Source organism: Lutzomyia longipalpis, chromosome 3, assembly GCF_024334085.1.
Source record: "Lutzomyia longipalpis isolate SR_M1_2022 chromosome 3, ASM2433408v1".
NCBI classification, from domain to species: Eukaryota; Metazoa; Arthropoda; class Insecta; order Diptera; family Psychodidae; genus Lutzomyia; species Lutzomyia longipalpis.
In genome coordinates, this window is record NC_074709.1 from 24,528,004 (window position 1) to 24,547,461 (window position 19,458).

The following is a 19,458-nucleotide window of genomic DNA, read 5'->3' on the forward strand; positions in this document are numbered from 1 at the left end:
AGAATAAATATCGTGATAAAAGAGTGCATGTTTCAATATTTTTATATTTCACGTTGGATGCGAAAAGGTTAATGTTTCATTTAGACGCGAAACAGGTTAAAAATATTTGGTTTTATGTTTTATGCATTGAAAGAGAAAAAAATACATCAATGACGCCATTAATTGTATTTTCAAACAAATTCAGAAAATGGCAAGTTTGTTTGAAAATTACTCAATCACTTTTGATCCTCTGAAAGATTGCACGAGTCTCGATTTTATTCTCTAACGAGAGATTTTTTCACATAAAAATGAATAAACTCTTTTTTCTGCTCCGCTTAATTAGCCTCAAAACGTATTGTAAAATTCCTGAAAAGTATTCAGCCCCAAAAAAAATCACAAAACCATAAAGAAAATTGGAAAAAAAATCATGAGAAGTAAAAGACTCAGATGTACGACTGGTAAATTCTTTCAATTTAATGCAATAGTTCTTTTCTCTCATTAAAAATTGTAAATAGTTCTTTTAATCATGGTACAACAATTTAAATAATTTCCGCTTTTAATTGTTTTATTTTTTTCCTCTTCACACTTTTTTTTGTCAGTTCTTTAATCCTTTTAGCTGTGATTTTTTTAAAGTGTCTTTTTTTTTCTTCTTTTTTTTTTGCTTCCATCTCAAACTGTTGTTTTAAGCTTTTCTTTGCACATCTTTAAGGATAAAAATTATAATGCTTTTTCCTCTTCTTTTTAATGTGCACAAAAGAATAGAAGAAATAATTCGTTTTATTATTTATTTTTGATTGAAGGAAAAAATATTTTTTGAATTCTTCCTTGATTCTTCCTTAAGCCAATGGATGTAAAAATGATTTTCTCTTTTTATATGATTTGGGGTGAGTCCTTTGGTCAATTAGACGCCCTTTTATTGCCTACCAAATCGTGCAATCAGCATAATCTTAGTTTTTATTATTCATAAACTTTCCTTCATCTATTTTCTTCTTTCTTATTATGTTGAAGAATTTTCAGCATTTTTTTTCCATTAAATGTATCCCACGCCTGACACCAATTGCACGATTTTTTTTCAAAAATTTTCTTTTCTTTTCTAAGCAAATTAATTCCTTCTCAATTAAGTCACATTTTTTTTGAAATCAGCTCAAAAAAATCTTTAAAAATCTTTGTTATGCGGTACTCGTTGCGAGAATTTTAAGAAAAAAATTGACAATTTAAAAATTATTAAAGCAAATAAAAATCACAAAATTGTAGGCATTAAAATGTTTTTTTTTCTTGCGCAAATTATAAAAAATTAAAATAAATAAATATTTTCATTTTAATGTAGTTGCTAAAATGTTATTAAACATTTACCCTAATCAACATGGGATATTTATAGGTTTTTTAGTCACAAAATTAAGCTTTATTGTTTTGATTTTCAATTTAAAGTTTATTATGAATTACCAGAAAGTTCTCAAAATCGCGGAACATGTGAAAATTAAACAAATAAAGGGGTCGATTCTGTTTAATATCTTTCCTTTTCTGTCCTTACAATTCGTCAGTTATAAGATTTTGGTATTCCAAAAATATTACTTTTCCAGGGCCCTTTAAAAATCTTTCTGGCTATTTCCTGGTGAAAAAAATTCTTTGTTTTCATTTTATGGAACAGAACGATTTAAAAATATCAACTGCCAAAATCTTGTAGGAAATTTTAAATTTTTTGGAAAAGTTTTTTGACAGAATTGACCCCAATTTTGCACCGAAGCTCCTAAATAAAAACTAGAAGTTGCCATGAATAAACCAATGAATACTTTGATTGATTTTGCAACCAATCAGGGAGAATTTTGATTCTTCTTTTTATTCATTAATATTTCAACAAGAGAATTAAGCTCCAAACTGGTGCAGTCTCAGTGCAAAGTATATTTGAATAGATCAAAAATTCTTTTAGTTTTGAAACAGAAACAAGGGCTTTCTGAAAATTAAAACAAACCCCAATGAAATGATCCGATTTTAACAAGTCTGTAGTTAAAGATTTAAAAGTATTTTTAAATTTATTATTTTGCGATTTTCTTTAAACTCGATTTAATAAAATCAAAATTAATTTAATCAGTTTCTTGCACTAACCTCACTTTTAAAAATCCCAATGTTGATTGAATTTTCCGCGGATTAAATAAAAGAAATTATACCATCCTATTCATCGTTTAATATATCGTTAATATATTGATTTAATATCTCCAAAAATTTGGTACCATCTCTCTCTCTCTCTCTTTCTCTCTCTAAGTACATGAGACGTTACAGGGTCATTAAATATAGAATTTCTGCAATTATATTTGTTGAGAATAAATGGAATATCTCTGCAGGTCAGTAAATGTTTTTTCTTCTTCTTGTTCTTTTTTTGGTATTACAAGTAAAAGAATTAATATATTAGGTAAAGGGTATGTTTATATTATTTTTTTCTTTTTTATAATCATCGCTATTTTGAAGTGTAAATGCAATAATAATTTAAAGATTCCTTTTTTTTTGTTGTTGATCTTTATGAGAATGTCAAAACATTCTAAATTTTGTATTTTTTCCTTCTTCTTTGTTATTTACAAATTATTTCTAAATATGGTTCCATTTTGTTGTTCTAAATATATAATTTATCCCAATCATTTCTACCCAAAAGTACCTTTTGCTTTTGGAAAAATTTCCACTAAATTCTGCTCATTTTTAAAGTTTTTTTTCATTGATTTTTCCTTCTTACGTTCTACATTTGATTATTTTTTATTTTGTTTCATTTAGCTAATATATTTTATTTTTAGTATATTTGTTACAGGTAATTAATTTTTTTCTTTATAATAAAATTCTATATAATTACTAATACATTTACGCATTTTTTTTAAGGGAGATTTTAAGTGTTTGTTGATATAATATTTGTTTTTAATTGAATTTTTTACTTGAGATTTTTTTTCCTTTTTTATGTAAGATAAATCTTATATGGCAACTGGATATTGCATGACAACTATGAGAAATTTATTTATTTATTTTTTTTTTATAAAAAAAAATTGAATTGAGAAGTTAATAAAAAAGATTAAATTATAAAAGATAAATTTCTATGTTTAGATGATTTTTTTTTACTATTTTAGAGGTTAAGAAAAACTATTATTTGTATTTACTTTACCCGTTCCAATCTGACTAATAGAAAAAAATTAATGACTAACATTTCTCTCCCTTTCAGCACATAAAATCACCAACACGCCATCGTATTTACACAATATAATTACATTTATACCATAGAGCCTACAAATTTTTAAATATCTTCCATTTCCTATCATAATAAATGTCTGAACTACGAGGCAGGTTCAGGAAATAAAGTTCTAGCTGCGAATTTAGTTAAAGAAATAAGAGTTTTATTAATTTAAGTTTTTCTTTGATTTTTTATGGTTAGAAGGAAAATTTTATTAAATATTTTTATGTTTTCTCAGTAAAATAATACTTTAATAAAAATTATATAATACATAAATAATAAGAAAACAAAACTTTAAATTCTGAAAGTGCCAAAAGTTCAATTTTTTTTACTAAATATTCATTTTTCTTTTGCAAAATGCGTTACATATTAGAGCTTTTATTTTATTATCTACCTATATATTCACACACCATTATTATTATATATTTTTATTTTATTAAAACATCACATCTTGCATTATGCAGTTCTTTAAATTAAAAACATAAATTTTACAATATTAGATAACTTTTCACTGATACTCATTGTTTTTTTTTTGGATAATTTTATATGCACTGACCATTTTTCCTTCTTTTTCTGTTTTATTTTTTGTCATATTTTTCATCTCTTACGTCAGACACCGCAGAAATGGTCATCAAATTGCAAAATGATTTTTATTTTTAAGTTTTATTAAGCGTTTTAATCACCGCGTTGCTTCACCTTCTTGTTGTACACACACTGAACTCTTCAATTTTACTTTGAGATATCATAACGTCCGACAACCACCACGTGTTTGTGATGGAAATCTCGATTTTGTTTTAATGTGGTGCGTATGGCATAAGAAAAGAACTGAGCAGTATCTCATTAAATTACAATAAAATGTACGTGTTTGAATAAAATAGTGATGAGGTTTTATAAATTAATAATGATATGCAATGAAATATTGATTTACTTCTTTGACTATAAATTACTCATCACTCCATGAAAAAAAAAACATTCAAAAAATAATTATTTATTAACTAACTTATTATGAAACCCATAGAATATAGAATTCTAATATCTAACTGTTTTATTCTAACTAAAAAAGAAACTTGAGAGAAATGTGTGCGGATGTTAAAGAATGCCTTAAAGTAAATTACAAAGCAGAGACGTTTCAATTTATGCGAATTGCTCGTTGCATAATGTTTAAGGAATTTAATAAAATGAAAAGGAGTCTATTCACTTTTGATAGTTGTATGAACTTATCGAAGACACCCACGGAGAACAGAGTTAAAAAAAAAAGTCAAATTTTCCTCTGAATCAATTGTGAAACAAAAGCTTTACGAAAATTTACATAAAAAGCATATGCGTCATTGCTTCATCCAATGGTATTGATTCTGATTTTCATTCTCCTATGATTAGCTTGATAAACTCGGGTTAGATTAGCAAAAATAACAAACATTTTCATTGTTCTTCATTTTCCCTTTCAATGCATAAAACATATGCGTCAAACGATCAATTCGTCTAGATGAAAATCTATTGATAGAAGCACTGAAAGTTATTTATATAATTTATTCTTTTGAAAGTAAAAAAAAAGTATACCCGTCAGTTTGATTGATTTTTCAAGATAAAAAAAAAGTTTTATTTCGTTTTATGCATAAAAAAGCATACGCGTTATTGCTTAATGCTCAATGATCTTATTCTTGATTATTATTTTCTTGAAAATAACAGGTAAGACTTCTCAAATAGATAAAAAAAACTACGATATCATTGTTCTTCATTTAGCTGTGATTACTCTTGAAATAAGGTGCAGCATATGCTTCAGTTTGATTGATTTTGAAAATAAGAAAACATTGTATTGAAAACTCATGCATAATTTTTATACCTATTAGTGCACAAAGCATTTATATCAGTGCTTTGATCATTGTTTTCAAATAGAAAAAAAAATCATTGAATTAATTAAGCACTGACTCTTATCTTCTAAGACTTGCATTGAAGCATACTCACGTAAGGCATATAAATCGATGTCCTAATCCAATTTTTATGGCAAAATAATAATTCTTACACATTACATAGCATATTTGTCAGTATCCGAATTGATTTAAAAAATAATAATAATTTAAAGCAAAGAAGCATATGCTTTATGCAGCAAAAAATGGACCAGGTTTTACAAATTTTAAACAAAAGTTTCTGTTTTTTTTTTCAACAGATCCTAAAGATAAAAAAATCTCTTGCTCTTAAGTTCATCTTCGAAAGAATACATGTCACGCACAATAATGAATAGACTCCTTCTTTTAATAAAAATTCCATTTAATATTGAGCAAAAAAAAAACATCCCACTAATTGAAAATCTCTGTAAAAAAATTCTCTGGAAAACTGCTATTCCCAGGAAAAAATTCAATAAAATAAAATTCTGTAAAATTAATTAATTTATTGTTACAGAATTTTATTGACTTGAAATGTAATTATTTTTTATCAACCTCCCACACTGTTGTTTTTTTCTGTCATTGCCCCCCTAAAATTGTGCTGTAAATACGTACTCAAAATTATTTATTTTCATACCATTTTAGAGCTTTGGAAAATATAAATTAAAAATAGAGATTAAATTCATTGAGCATGAAAAGATAATATTCAAAAAATTAATTTGTATTTCAGTGTTTTGTTAATTTTTAACACATTGTTTGAAACATTTATGAAAAAAAAAAATCTAATTAGTGGTTAATTCTTGAGGTGAAAATAATAAATATTTCTTTCTAATCTCAAATGCATAATAACTACTTTGGGGCTTATAACTGGATAAACAGCGGGTGTTTCATTGTATTTTACGTGCATTGCAATTAAATGTAGTTTGAGTGATAATTTACATTTTTTTTATTTAATCAAAAACTCCCTTTTGCATGCAGGGCGAGTGGGAGAAAAAATGAAATCATAATTCATTGTTGTCACGTGTGGTGTGATTGTATCAAATTCCACGATGGAATAGCAGTTTGAAACTCATTTAATTTATGCGCAAATATATACTTTTCTCATTGCATTGAATATAAAAAAAAATCTGATGTTTTTTCTGTACAGAGAAGGTATTAAAAAATAATTATTTTGCAAATTAAATTATTGTTTTAATTTGTTGGTAAAATCGAGGAGTTTTTAATTATTTTTAATGTGGTTTTGAGGGGGTTGTGGGTGGGTGTGTGTACGATACATATTTTCGATTTTCCTTTTCTTCCATTTCCTTCGTCTCTCTTCTCCTCATTCTCTCTCTCAAACATTTTATATGGCATTGCAACAAGGGAGTTGCATTTAAAGTTTAGCACATTGTTATGTATATTATTTCGCAACAGGTGTAGTGAGTCTGTTGAATTTTCCACCCCCTCATTCCCAACCCCCAACACACACGTTTGGCCTTCAGGAATGGCAAATTCACAATAAATATGTACCCCTCTCTTGTTTTTTTCTTTCTTTCTTTCATGTTGATATGTCATCCTCTCGTGAACAACGAGCATCACATACAATTGTAGGTATTTCAATGTAGGTATAAGAGGCGTTACAAAAAAAGAGAAGATAAGGAAAATATGAGAGAATTACCTTTCTGTAACAATCTTCCAGAGTGTGACAATTTCATATTCCTTCAAATCGGGAATTGTGAAGAAGAACAGGGAGCTTGTGGCATTCAGTCTTCCATTGACAATACTGTTCATTTGTGTACGTGTGAGAAAAAGTGGATTAAGGGGTGTAATTGTCATATTTGTCTTCTGCACCAGTGTCCCCGTGACGTGGACATCGTCAATCCAGAAGTAGGGATTCCGCTGTGCCTCCCGGTAGAGCAGCACAACGGCATCCGGGGAGTAGATTATCGAGAAACCCGGACAGTAGGCCGGATAGTACTTCCCGGGGTATTCCTTCGTACTAACGCGCCACTTTGAGCGGTAACTACGTTTCACGCGTGCCTCCTGCACCTCGTAGCACGCCACCAACCTCCGACGATCCACCCCATTCTCCAGGAAGTCAAACATCGTTGGGGAATTCACGAACACATCGTCATCTGTCTTGAGCAGAAAATGTGCCTCAGGGCAGCTATAGGTAAACCACTTGAGTGCCATTGCATGCTTATACGTCATATTCCGGTAGGCATCAATGAAGTTCCCCTGAACCAGATCCCCATGCCGCGCATTCTCCACCTCAAGCTCCCCCTGCACCTTTGGGGACGCAACAGCACCGAGTAGGAAGAGAAGACGCGCCCGCACATCGTCTCGTCCCCATGTTCGCCTTATCAGTGCCCTCTTCTCCCCATTCCCCGGGGCACTGTGCACAAGTATGAGCACCAATGGTTGCACATGGAGCTCACTGCAGCTCTTCTGCTCGATGATATACTCAAAATTCACTAAATCAATCAATTTGTGCTTATCCCGCTGTGGTGGATCATCATCCAACGTTGCCAGGAGGGTGGCAATGCCGTTGGGATGATTCGTGGCATTACCACCAGATGCCGCATGTTGAGGAGGAAGGCCATAGCGAAAGGTGAGTTCAGTCGTTGGCACCAATTGGGGCTGGGATGCCCGCCAGATGGTAATGCACAGAAGCAGCCCAATGAAGAGCACCAAAATTGATCGACGCTCGTAGAAAACCATCAGTCAGCTAAGTTTCTCCACTTTCCATTCTGAAAAAAAATTAATTAAAAATTTTTTCCTTTAAATTCAAGGATTTTTCTTCCTTTTTTCAAACTTAGAATTTTTTTAAAGAACGATTCTGTTGGAATTATTTCTTTTAATTCACAAAGGGTTCATTATGGGAATTCTGTGAAAAAGAATTTGAAGATTTTAAAGGTTTAGAAAGTTAGATCACATATTTAGACCAAATAGCTGAGACACATTTTGGGAAATTAAAGAAAAGTTAAAAAATAACAAGTAGAAAAGTTTTATTATCTCCCAGTTTGTGAGTTTTAAGGTTCTTTGGTATTTTGTAGAAAAGAATTGTAGCATTTGACCACATTTGACAGATCTAAAAATTTAGTACACATTTTACAAAAGCCTGACAAAAAATGTTTAAAACTATAAAAGAAATATTTTTATTTTTATCTTACAATTTAATTTTTTTTTGGTAATCCAAGAAAAAAGAGTTGTAAGACAAATTAGGTCTAAGAAGTTTAGTACATTTATCCGAGACACATTTTGTGCTAAAAGGCTTGAAAAATTATGAGAAGCAACAAAATGTTTATTATTTTATTTCGGAATTCGTAAACTTTAACGTATAATGTAAAAAGGAATTAAAAGATTTCAGATTTCTAAAGAATTAGTAGAGAATGTACCTTCAGATCACAAAGCAGAGACCGCAGAGACATATTTTATGCTATAAACATAAAGCCACAGGCAAAAAGCTTAGAGATCTAAACTAACTAAACTTGCTTAGAAAAAAATTCTTGTCCAACAATTTGTGAGTTTTTTTTTAGTTATTCCGATAAAAATATTAAATTAGTACACATTTTAGCCAAGACACACTTTGAAAAATATTAAAATAAGCTTTAAATATTATGAAAGAAAAAGAAATGTTTTTTTTTATCTCATAATTTGCGAATTCTAAGATATTCTGTGTATTCTGTGAATAATAATTTTGTATTTTTGACAGAATTAAAAATTTAATACAAACTTTTAGACCTCGAATCATAGCTGAGACACAACTCGTGCAATAATAGAAAACCTTTGATATTCTTTCCCTACAAAAGGAAAAAGAAAACATTTCTAATATGATTAACCCCTTTTTATCAATTTAAGACTTTTACCTAAGCTTCAAAAGCCTTCACTTAAACACGTCAGCGCATTATGTTTGATTTTATTTTATCAGCATTTCAAGAGAGAGAAAAATAAAGTAGGTACTCTTAGGTACGACCCGATTGCGCCACTCACTAATTGCTATGACTGATAAGGTTACACATCCAATTTATTGGAACTAAAACATATTCATTGGAGGGGTAATAAATTGTGTCATTTTATATGTTTAGCAATTGATTAGGCTGTTTTTCCTTGCTTTTTTCGTAGAAGAGACTGTCGCAATAAATTGATAAAGACACGTCTAAATAGGGAAGAGTGCACCTAAAATAGAACCTGTCGTATATTTTCTTAATTTATTTTTTTTTCAGGGACATTTCCAGGGTAATGAGTTTTCCTTTCATCAGGCTTAAAATACGTGGAAAATTGTTTGAAATTCTTACGGATTTTAAATTTTAACGTTTCTTTTATGAATAATTTTGTTCAGTTTAATTTTATCTGGTTGTTCAAAGCTTCTCCCGCTACTTTTGAGAGTTTCAAAATGAATAAACTCCACTAGAGATGAGCTTTAATATTTTTAATTAAACTTCTATTCATCAACGTTCTATTATTTTCTCCGTTCTTTTTGTTTATATTTCCACCATTTGAAGAACTTTTTAACGTGCTGAAAAACTAGCTCTTTTAATCAAAACACATGAAAAACACTCGTGACAGGTTATTTAAAAATGAATAATTGAAAAATCTTATCTCATGCCGCATTGCACTCGAGTTTCTGCATTTTTATGTTATTGCACAAAGACAAAGAATTTAATATTTTATCTTCAATGTTTGGAACATAAAACACGCGCTGAATGAGAAATAATTTATGTTTTTATGTTAACACCTTTCTGTGATTTTAGTGTGTGTTTTCAGGGGTGAATAGGGTTAGTTTACTTTCAGTTCTAATTTTGTGAAATAAATTATAACAAATTATTAAACTTTTTGAGGAAAAATTCCTTTAAAATTCATGTTTTAAGCTCCTTAAATTACTATTATTTTTCCTTATAAAATCGAATGAATAATCGATCGGAAAATTGATCAAATTCCCCGTTTAACTGTGCAAATTATACTTTTCCCAGAACCTTCCAGAAACATGCCAACCCCTTTCTCGAGCTTTTAATCCATTTCTTTAATAAGTAAACATTTTGCTAATTTAAGAGCTTTTCTTGAAAAGCTCCTTTCGCAGGATCCTCAACAATTTTCCAATCAAAAGAGATTTTCAACATAAATTAAATTGATTCTACAGGAACATGGCGGATTTCCCGGGAAAACTATTTTACACGAGAAATGCCATGTTCATACGTTAAAGAAATTTTCACATTTCACCACAGAAGTTATGAGCTTTTGAATAGGAAAACTTTAACAATTTATTCGTGTTTCAAAAGTCAAACAATGCGCCGACTACTCCACCATGAGGAAAAGGGGGAAATTCTCACTTACAGAAAACGCCCCTATATAAATTTTAATCTCACCAGATGGGAGTGACAAGAAGGGTGATGATGGTGGGTGGGAAAGTCTCTCAAAGTGCACCAAATCTCCTCACAATTTTTTTTACCGGTCTTCACTGATCGTCTGACACATTTGGAATGATTCGTTCTTTCCAGGGATTTACTATCACCAACCACAAATGCCTCACTATCTATCTATATCGCGATAGGCAGTGGTAGGGAATGAAGAAAAAAACTTCGTTTGAAAATCGACGATCCTCTCAGGAACAAATATTAAATATTTATATTCTCCATATCGATAAGGGGGAGTTCATTGCGCTTCGTCATCGAATATTTCTAAAAGTTTTTATTTGCCTCCATTTTTTTTGTTATTAGATATTTGCGACTCTAAAGAAACATAATCTGCGAGCATAGGAACACATTAGTTATGACGTTCGGCATGATTGAATATTTCTGCACTAATACCAAGATATGAAAACGTACAAAATACTTCTTTTATGCTTTGAGCCTTATCGCTTTGCCAAACTGATAACCTTTCTGCGCATTCTACACACGGAGCTGGCTAAATTGCACTGAAATATGTGGCTGAGATTGCAGGAAAGGAGAAATTCTCACAAATGCTAAAGAAGATAAACTTTTTGCTGCTGAAGCACGTGTAGGGTAAGATTCATGTTAAAATTAATCTGTTGCCCAATCTTTTATTGATAATTCTCATTTAATTCCAATCTAAAACTCCAAAAAGTATGCAGAGCAGTTTTTATAATCCAAATTCAAGTTAAAAAAAAAACATATCGACCGATACTCGAACCGGGGTCATTTCCGTGTGAACCAAGATAGCTACGCATCGTGCTAATTAGCAGAGATAACTCTTCAAAGTGTCATTTATGCATTTTATTGTATTTTTATTAGATTTTCATTGGATTTCTATTTTTACAACGTTCAATGACTAATCCACATCCATTTTAACATGTCAAGTGCATGTAAAGCACTCGAAATCAAATCAAACTGAACAATAAAATAATTAAACTCCTTACTTCACATCAATGTCATCGTATTTATGTACTAATTTCCCACTCTCTGTAAATTTGATTTATCTGCAGTGCAATGATAAAAGCCATCAACAATGAAATGCAGACAAATTACCAACAATTAAGATTAAAACTCATCAAATGGAATTGTGCTCAATAATCCCATTAAGTATAAGTCTCCCGAAGCAATCACAATAGACGACGTGCTTTATTCATTCAGTTACATAAATGGGATAAGTAAAGTGGGTGATATACGTGATAATACCTAACTATTTATGTAATGTATAGACATATAATACTCTAGATCTAGGGGAATGATAAGTTTACTCTTCTCTGAATTTGTTCTAATATAAAGTAAAGTCGTGTCTTTAAAGTTTATTACAGAAGTGAGAATAATTTCTAACTAAATGCTACCTATATACATAGCAATGTGCTTTTATTCCTTCAAGCAGCAAAACCCAAAATATACATCAGAATATAATCAAAATAATTTAAACAATTGCAAAGTTGAAGGGTAAACAATTTTCAGGAAGTTTCATTAGCAGCACACGCGGATAGGGGAGGGGCTAAATGGTGCGTTAATGGATGGATACGATAAAATTCTAATTTGCTTAATAAACATTATGAAATTAATAGTGTTGATTGGAAATTCATTAACAAAAATGTTACCCAGTCTATTATGCCGGTGTGCAGGGTAATTAACTAAAGTTGTTTTTGTTAGTTAATTAATTGGCTGGGCCCGCAGGGGAGAAAAGGTTGCCCGGGAAAATTCAAGGGGTCACGCACCAAAACGCAATTTGTCTTAACGACATGCTTTCCTTTCTTGTCAATAGATAAATTTGATTCATTTGAAAAGGAAAGAAAAGACGATAATTTTTTTTTGATATGTTCCTGGCATGGGGAATGACCTTACTGAAGCAATTTTCCGTTAATGTTACATCTTTGATGGTTTATTCTCTTCGTTTGTTATGAAAGTGACAAAGAAATATAATTTCTGACGTCATAAATTGCATTTTTGGGAAAACTTTTCCAGCTTTTTCTTACAGATTCCAGGGGAAGGTGGAAAGTTTCTTAACGAGCTTTCTCCACAAGATTACGCATATTCCGAACTTTTATTCTGATAAAGCGATTTTTAGTATAGAACGAATAAACTCATTTCCAATGCAACGTAAAATTGAGAAAGATTTTTGATAAAATTGAAAAATTGATGAATAAAAATTGCAATAAAAAACAAACAATTTAGGACTGTTAGGACTGTTGAGATTCCCAAGATAAAAAATTCTTTAAATATAAAATAAATAAATATTTTTCTCAAAAAATATTTATGAAAAATAAAAAAAATCCAATAAAAAATAAAATGTTTTTTAATTGTAAATAAATACTTTTGTTATTTAAATGAAAAATGTGTAAAAAATCAATGTAAACATAAATTCCATTTAAAATATTTTTCTTTGTCAAATAGAACAATCATTAGCAATCACAACTCACACTGAAATGCCCCGGGTTCGAAACACAAGTTCTTCTTCTTCTTCTGCACTTTAAATTGTACGGCTGTTGAATTCCTTCCGGATCCATATAGCCAAAAAAAAAACACAAGTTAAGTACTTTTTTTTTTTACTATTTATTTAATTTTAATAAGTCTTCTTTATAATTTGTTGTGATTGTTAAGGAAAAGTATAATTCAATAAGCTTCTTTTATTGATTGAGAACTATAAAACATCTATCAATATCTATCTATCAATGGAAGAAATTCACAACTATGTTCAGCTTAGTTATTAGAAAGATTTAAAGCTTTATGATTGAATCGAGATTAAACTGATCTTAAAGGCTTAAAAGATTTAGTTTTAAAAAATTTAAGCTTAGTTAGAAAAAACTTAGGCCTGGTTTAAGAGAACATAGGCCTAGAATAAAGACTGGGTTATGAATAAAGACTAGGATATGTCTAGTTATCAGGGTTTGTTCATTAAATAAAAACGCATAATTTTTCCTAACTTTTCAATCCATTATCCGAATTTTTTTTTCAGTATCTTTAGGGAAGATTTTTTTTTGAGAATTTCCTTTAAAATATTCTAATTCAAAATAACAAAAAGGCCCCCCTCAAACGCACACTTAAAAGTCACGAATATCACACTTGAGCAGATTAACATTCACTAAACAATAAAGGGGTACACCACAATTTTTTCAATGGGAAAAAAATTCTCAAAAATGTTCCCAAGAGCTCACGTAGATTTTCTGCATTCATTCTTGCCCTCAGACCAAAAATGGTTCATTCATTTGAAATTAATCGATCAATTTGCACCATGATGGCTTTTCTTCTTCCTCTCAAGCATCCCTGTCTGCATTAGTTACAGCAACCCCCTATGGAGAACTCCTCTATTGTTTCACGTATTAAAAATCAATTTAGTACAAGGAAATCCTTTCAGGTTCTATACGCCATGTCAATATGGGAAAAAAAGAACAAAACCTCTCGCCACAAAATTGCTTGAATTCATGAGAGTGGTGGTCACAGCATACCCTTGTGAGGGACTTTTCTTCCCTGGTAAAATGTTAAATAAAATCATTGTTTAATGCTGCGGAGAATGTGGAAGTTTTCAGAGCTCTCAGAAGCATAAAAAACACAAAAACATGTAAGTAAAATCAAATGATCTTGTAAATATTTCATTTTCCGTGTTAAAAATAAAATTTCTACTTTTGAAAAGAAAATGTGACACCATCGCTATTTAATTTGATTAACCGTGACATGTTTTTGACTGTCCTCTCGTTTTTTTTTTCTTCACTCTCATTCACTTTGAAATTCGACTAAAAAGTGAATTGTTATGATTTTTTCCGCGGAGGGAAAACAATTCTTTATAATTCATCTCACATAACTTTTTTTATTATTATTTTTTCATACATATACAAAGCAAATAACCTTCCAACAATATCACGAGACTCTCTGCGCTCATTGATGTTGCCAATTTTTTTTTTGAACGAAAGTTTAAATTGATATAGCAAATAAATGGCTGTTTGTGTTGAAAGTAGATCATTATACAAATTTCATGTCTTGTGACTTCGCACATAATTTTGTGACACTGTTTAGTCTGGGATTTACATACTTATAATGTTAGGTATTATTATGTGAATGGCTGCCAAAGCTCTTCCATTTTCACATGAAACTACATATTTACTATCGTCACCTGTTTTGGCTCTTGTTCTGATTATTAATTCACATTCAGCTGGCTTCCTCATCATATTATGGCTCTAGACCACCAATTATTGGCTTCATTTCAAATCAAAACTCCTCAAAACATCCTCAATTTTGTTACTTAATTGTGGTTCGTAATTATTATAGGGTGTACTACGAATTAAATTGCAATTAAAATGACACCGTTTTGTGAAATTAATTGTAATTTAAAAATACTTAATGAATGTTTATAGTTTCCTAGCTGTTTGTTTTCGATACTCTTTGAAATTATTTTATAGAAAAGCTTCATTTTTATTAAAGTTTAACAAAAACTGTATCATAAACATATCAAACACCGGAAAAAGGGATCAATTTGAAAATTAACAACATTTTGATTCTAACCTCAAAACAAAAACACAAAAAGGACGCCAAGAATGACGCCATCTAGCGGCAAAAATCAATGAGCTTCAAAGCCGTTCTTCAAATATCTTTCTCCGCATTAAAAAATTCAGGAAAGACACGCATTTTGTTGAAAAAATAAAAATAAATTCAAAGAAGTAAAAGTCTTTATAATTAAAAAGGCAAACCAACGCTCATTCTCACCCATTCTTCTCTCCTACAATATACAGAAAATCCGAAGAAATAAACAAATCTTCACTTTAAAATAAATATAAACATTTCATTGTAGAGTTTACTCACAAAATTTTCGCAGACGAATGGCAATGATCGGCAGCAAAAATTTATAAAATCTCACAACTCTTCAAGCACAAGGAAGGTAAGAAAAAAGAGCACGTGAAAAATTCATCTCTTTGGTAGTACATGTCTTTATTTATAGCCCCACACACAAGAAAATTCTCAATCTATTTTCCTTCCTCGTCCTGCAAACCCACCGTGCATACAAAGTAAAAGACATCAATTTACACCAGATACTCACTAAACTTGTTAAGAAATAATTAGTTAAATGGATGAAACACAAAAAAGTGAAAGAAAATTCTAACGTGATGACAGAGAGGTAATAAATTAATATAATTGCATGAATATAGTTCACTTCTTAATGTAATGAAAGTAACCATAATTAAATTCACCTTTTACTAGCATTAAGAAAATTATTTCTCCAACGTAAACATGAAGAATTATGTGAATTAAAGTAAATTTATTGAAAGTGAAGCTTACTTTAGAGACTAAATTTAACAGTCTCTTCGTCAATATTCTGCCTGCAATTGGGGGGAAGAATGTGATTAAATATGGAAACTTGGCAATTGTATGTGTTTAGTATACATCAAACTAGAGTACCTTGAACAAAACCAAATGTTTCTCTTCAATTCACACAAAATAATTCAATTTAAATATTCTTTTTGCATTGAAGTCAGAGATAAAATAATATTGGAATTGCTTCTGAGATCTTTAATTTTAGCTCATTGCTTCTTGGGGTAAATATGAGGGATTTGTTTCAATGGTGAATTGGCCACAGAGATTATGTTAATACGCACAATAAATTTTGCTATAAGGGTTATCACCTCACATTACATTTTCACCTGGAGATTTTACCTTGATTCTCAGTTTAGCATGATCTAAGCGTCAAACCTTAAAAAACCTGACTTTAAAAAATTTAAGCCTAGCCTAAAATAACGGCGTTGCTTAAAAACTTTTGTTTTGACTTAAACAACATAGGCCTAGTTTAATAAAAAAAAACTTTAGTCTAGCTTAAAGAAGTTAAACCTAAAAGAAACCTAAACTAAATAAAAGAAGCCTAAAGAGAAAAACGATTGATATTTCATCAGATATATGAATTGGTATAAATAATTTTACTGGTATAAATCATTTATGTAGGGGAGAGCGGGGTTAAAAAAGTCACTTAAGGGTTTAGAAAAAGCTCAAAATATTATATTTCCCAAATAGATAAAGCGAAATGTATAGCTCATTTCTTTAGGAAATTTACTGCCCTACAACTCCTTCTCAGATCATTTTGTTCTATCTAGCTAGGAAATATGATATTTTAAGCTTTTTCCAAACCCTTATGTGACTTTATTAGCCCCGCCCTCCCCTAATTAGTAAACGAATTTATTAAAAATGATTTAACCGGGAGAAATAAACTAAACGATTTTACTTCTTATAACCAGTTCAACTGATCTAAACAGTCTAACTGGTCAAAAACATTTAATTTTTTCTAATATAAAAGATCTTACATTTAGATATAATTAAACCGTTTAATTGGTATAAATAGTTTGACTGGTCTAAACAGTTCAACTTGTCTAAACTGTTTAACTCGTCAAAACGATAAAATTATCCCAAATTATATTTTTTAAGGATTTCTCTGTTTGCATTTTATTAAGCCAAATTTATTTTTCAACTAAAAAAATTATTCAAATTTTTTAAAATTAATTAAAAAAAGGAGTTTTTAGGTTATTTGTAACATACTTTAGAATAAATCGAGAGCTAATGTGGTTACAAATTGCAACAATTTATTTTTCAAAGCTGTAAATATATTTAGAAAAATACAAATTGAGATTTTGAATAGGTTTTCGTCTTTTCTCCGTTTAAAAATACTTCTATTTTTCCCAAGAAAAAATAAAAGTTTTATTAATCACAAAATGAGTTGCTAAATGATTTATCCGAGTTTTTTCCTCAATATAAACCACGTGGAAATGAACTTCTTCCCACTTTCAATGGAAGAAAAAGTATAGAACCTAAATAATTTCAAGAATTTTATTCAAATTGATTAAAGAAATACGCTTCATCATGAACGTTACTTTCTTGATTGATGTGGTTCACTCAAACCTCAAGACGCTAATGCCTTTAACTCACAGCACTCTCCGAAGAATGATCAACAGTGAGCTCATGAAAATTCCCCAATACATGCACTGTTGTGTGACAAACAAAATTCTCAATTTAATCTTCCGCAACATTTTTAAATATTTAATCAGTCAACCACAACTAACTCAAACTTCATTCCACCACCTGTTTCAATACAACCACTCTGGCGCCTGTGTGGATTGGATACAAGAAGGGAACAACACCCCACAAGGATTACAATGGGGATGCATTTCAAGCCACCTCCCCACTCCCACTTATAGCAGGTAAAAGCTACAGTTTATTCGCTATTTTCTACTGTTGCGTCCACATCAAAAATTCATGTCGCAGAAACTTTCTCATTTTCAACCCCTTTTTATCCACCCACCACCCCGTGAGGGGGAGCGCACATGACTCCTTTCCCACCTTTTTTTCCACGCGTGTGGGCATCCCCACGAACTCCCCCAGCGCCCCCAGCGATGACCGCCTTGCGTGGTGTGGTGGTCGTCATCGAGAAGCTTATCGCCCTCTTAATTCCCCCCACACGATTTTAATTGTTGCGTGCCACAAGGGTGGACGAAATGGAAGGGTGTGCTTGTGTTGAGGGACTTAGCACGTGGTGGATGAGGAGGGGGTGGTTCCCCTGACAGTTCAATTGGTATTTTAAAGAGTGAAATGTAACTAAAGAAGAAAAAAAAAAAGAGTTTACAATTCTCCGTGGTCAACAAAACAGGAAAAAAGCAGTTAAAGTGTGAGTTTGTTGAGTTGGAAATGGATTATGCAAGCTCTATTTCTTTTTGTGGGGATATATACCTAGTGTTTGTACCTCTAATACCCATGAATTGCACTTTCACAACTTACAGAGGGTTATTAAAGTTGCATGGCCTTAAATTGGCAATTTATGGTAAATTTTCTTCTTTTTTTATCATTCTGCATTTACAACATTGTAAGAAAATATTTTGTTGGAGAAATGTTCGGAGTAATTTAGTATCCGTTACAATTTAAATTTAAAGGTAGTTAACGAATATAACGACCCACATAACCTCAAATTGTCACACTGAAAGGTTATAAAAAAGATGCCAACGCCATATTGCAATAAGGACGCTACAATCTTTCAAATCTGCATCAAGAAGGAATTTTACTGAGGAAGACTGTGAAGATTTCCTTTCTTCAACACTCTACGTCAGCTTATCAATAAAATAAATATTATAATCTAATCAGAAATGTTTATTTTATTTTGGAGATATGTAATTCCCAAAAAATCGGTTTAAACTAAATATTCTTTCATCTTCATTTTATTATCTTCTTTTCTTAACGAAAAAATAACAATTTTGTTTGCTAAGAGAACACACAGATTATTCCAAAATGAAAAATTTTTTTTTCCACACCATAACGATATGTTTATGCAAAAAAAAACTCCAAAGAATCAACAAGTTTTAGAAGTTTAAGGTATTTAAGGGTTACTTCGTGCTTTTAGCAGGAATTTCTTTACAATCTTATCTCGTTTCTTATTCGAATTCTGAAGCTCTCTCAAAAGAATTTATTTTTGAAAACTATTAACTTCTCATTCAGAATATGTTCAGTAAATGCTCCAACAACATTTCCACACTTTTCAATCATGTTCAGTGTTCACTTTTGCAATCTGTGTGGCACCTCAATAGAGTTTTCAACTTACTTTTTGCACACACACATCAGAATGCGGTTGAGTTGAGAGTTATTTCCGGATATTTCCAAACTTTCTTACAACCCAAAACTTCTACTCTCTATTAACCCACAAAAATATAACGTAACATTTTCGGGGTTTTCTGAATGAAATACAATATATATCAACGACTCAATTACGACCCCAGAAATTTGGAAATTAATTGAATGTATCAAATTCTTTTTTGGCTTTCTGTTCAGCCTTGAATGGTTATTATTATGCGTATTTCTGGGTGGCAATGATTGCGTTTGATTGTAATAATGATGAATAGAAATTAGTCAAAGGTAGTATGTGTAGTGACATATCCTTTTTACAAAGGGATAATTATGGTTTCACATAATTATTTTTATGTAGTTGCCAACATTACAATGTACAAATGGTGATGAGAGA

At 30.7% G+C, this 19,458-nt stretch overlaps 1 protein-coding gene across 5 annotated transcripts in view; it reads right to left on the reverse strand.

Annotated features, from left to right (window-relative positions):
• The window catches only part of LOC129792945 (beta-1,3-galactosyltransferase 5), a 1,144,668-nt gene that overhangs the window by 181,573 nt on the left and 943,637 nt on the right, over positions 1–19,458 (reverse strand). The window contains exons 1-2 of one of the 5 annotated variants that reach the window (XR_008750862.1): positions 10,410–10,919; positions 6,574–7,793 (exon numbers count right to left, since the gene is read on the reverse strand). The exons of 1 other annotated variant lie outside the window; for it this stretch is intronic. Coding sequence is in view for 2 of the 4 variants with exons in the window: in XM_055832405.1 (XP_055688380.1) it covers positions 6,718–7,764 (1,047 nt within the window). In the remaining 2 variants the exon portion in view is untranslated. Of the gene's footprint in view, positions 1–429; positions 7,794–10,409; positions 10,920–19,458 lie in introns of those variants that run through there. 3 more of the 5 variants (XM_055832405.1, XR_008750863.1, XM_055832406.1) reach the window with 3 other exon arrangements.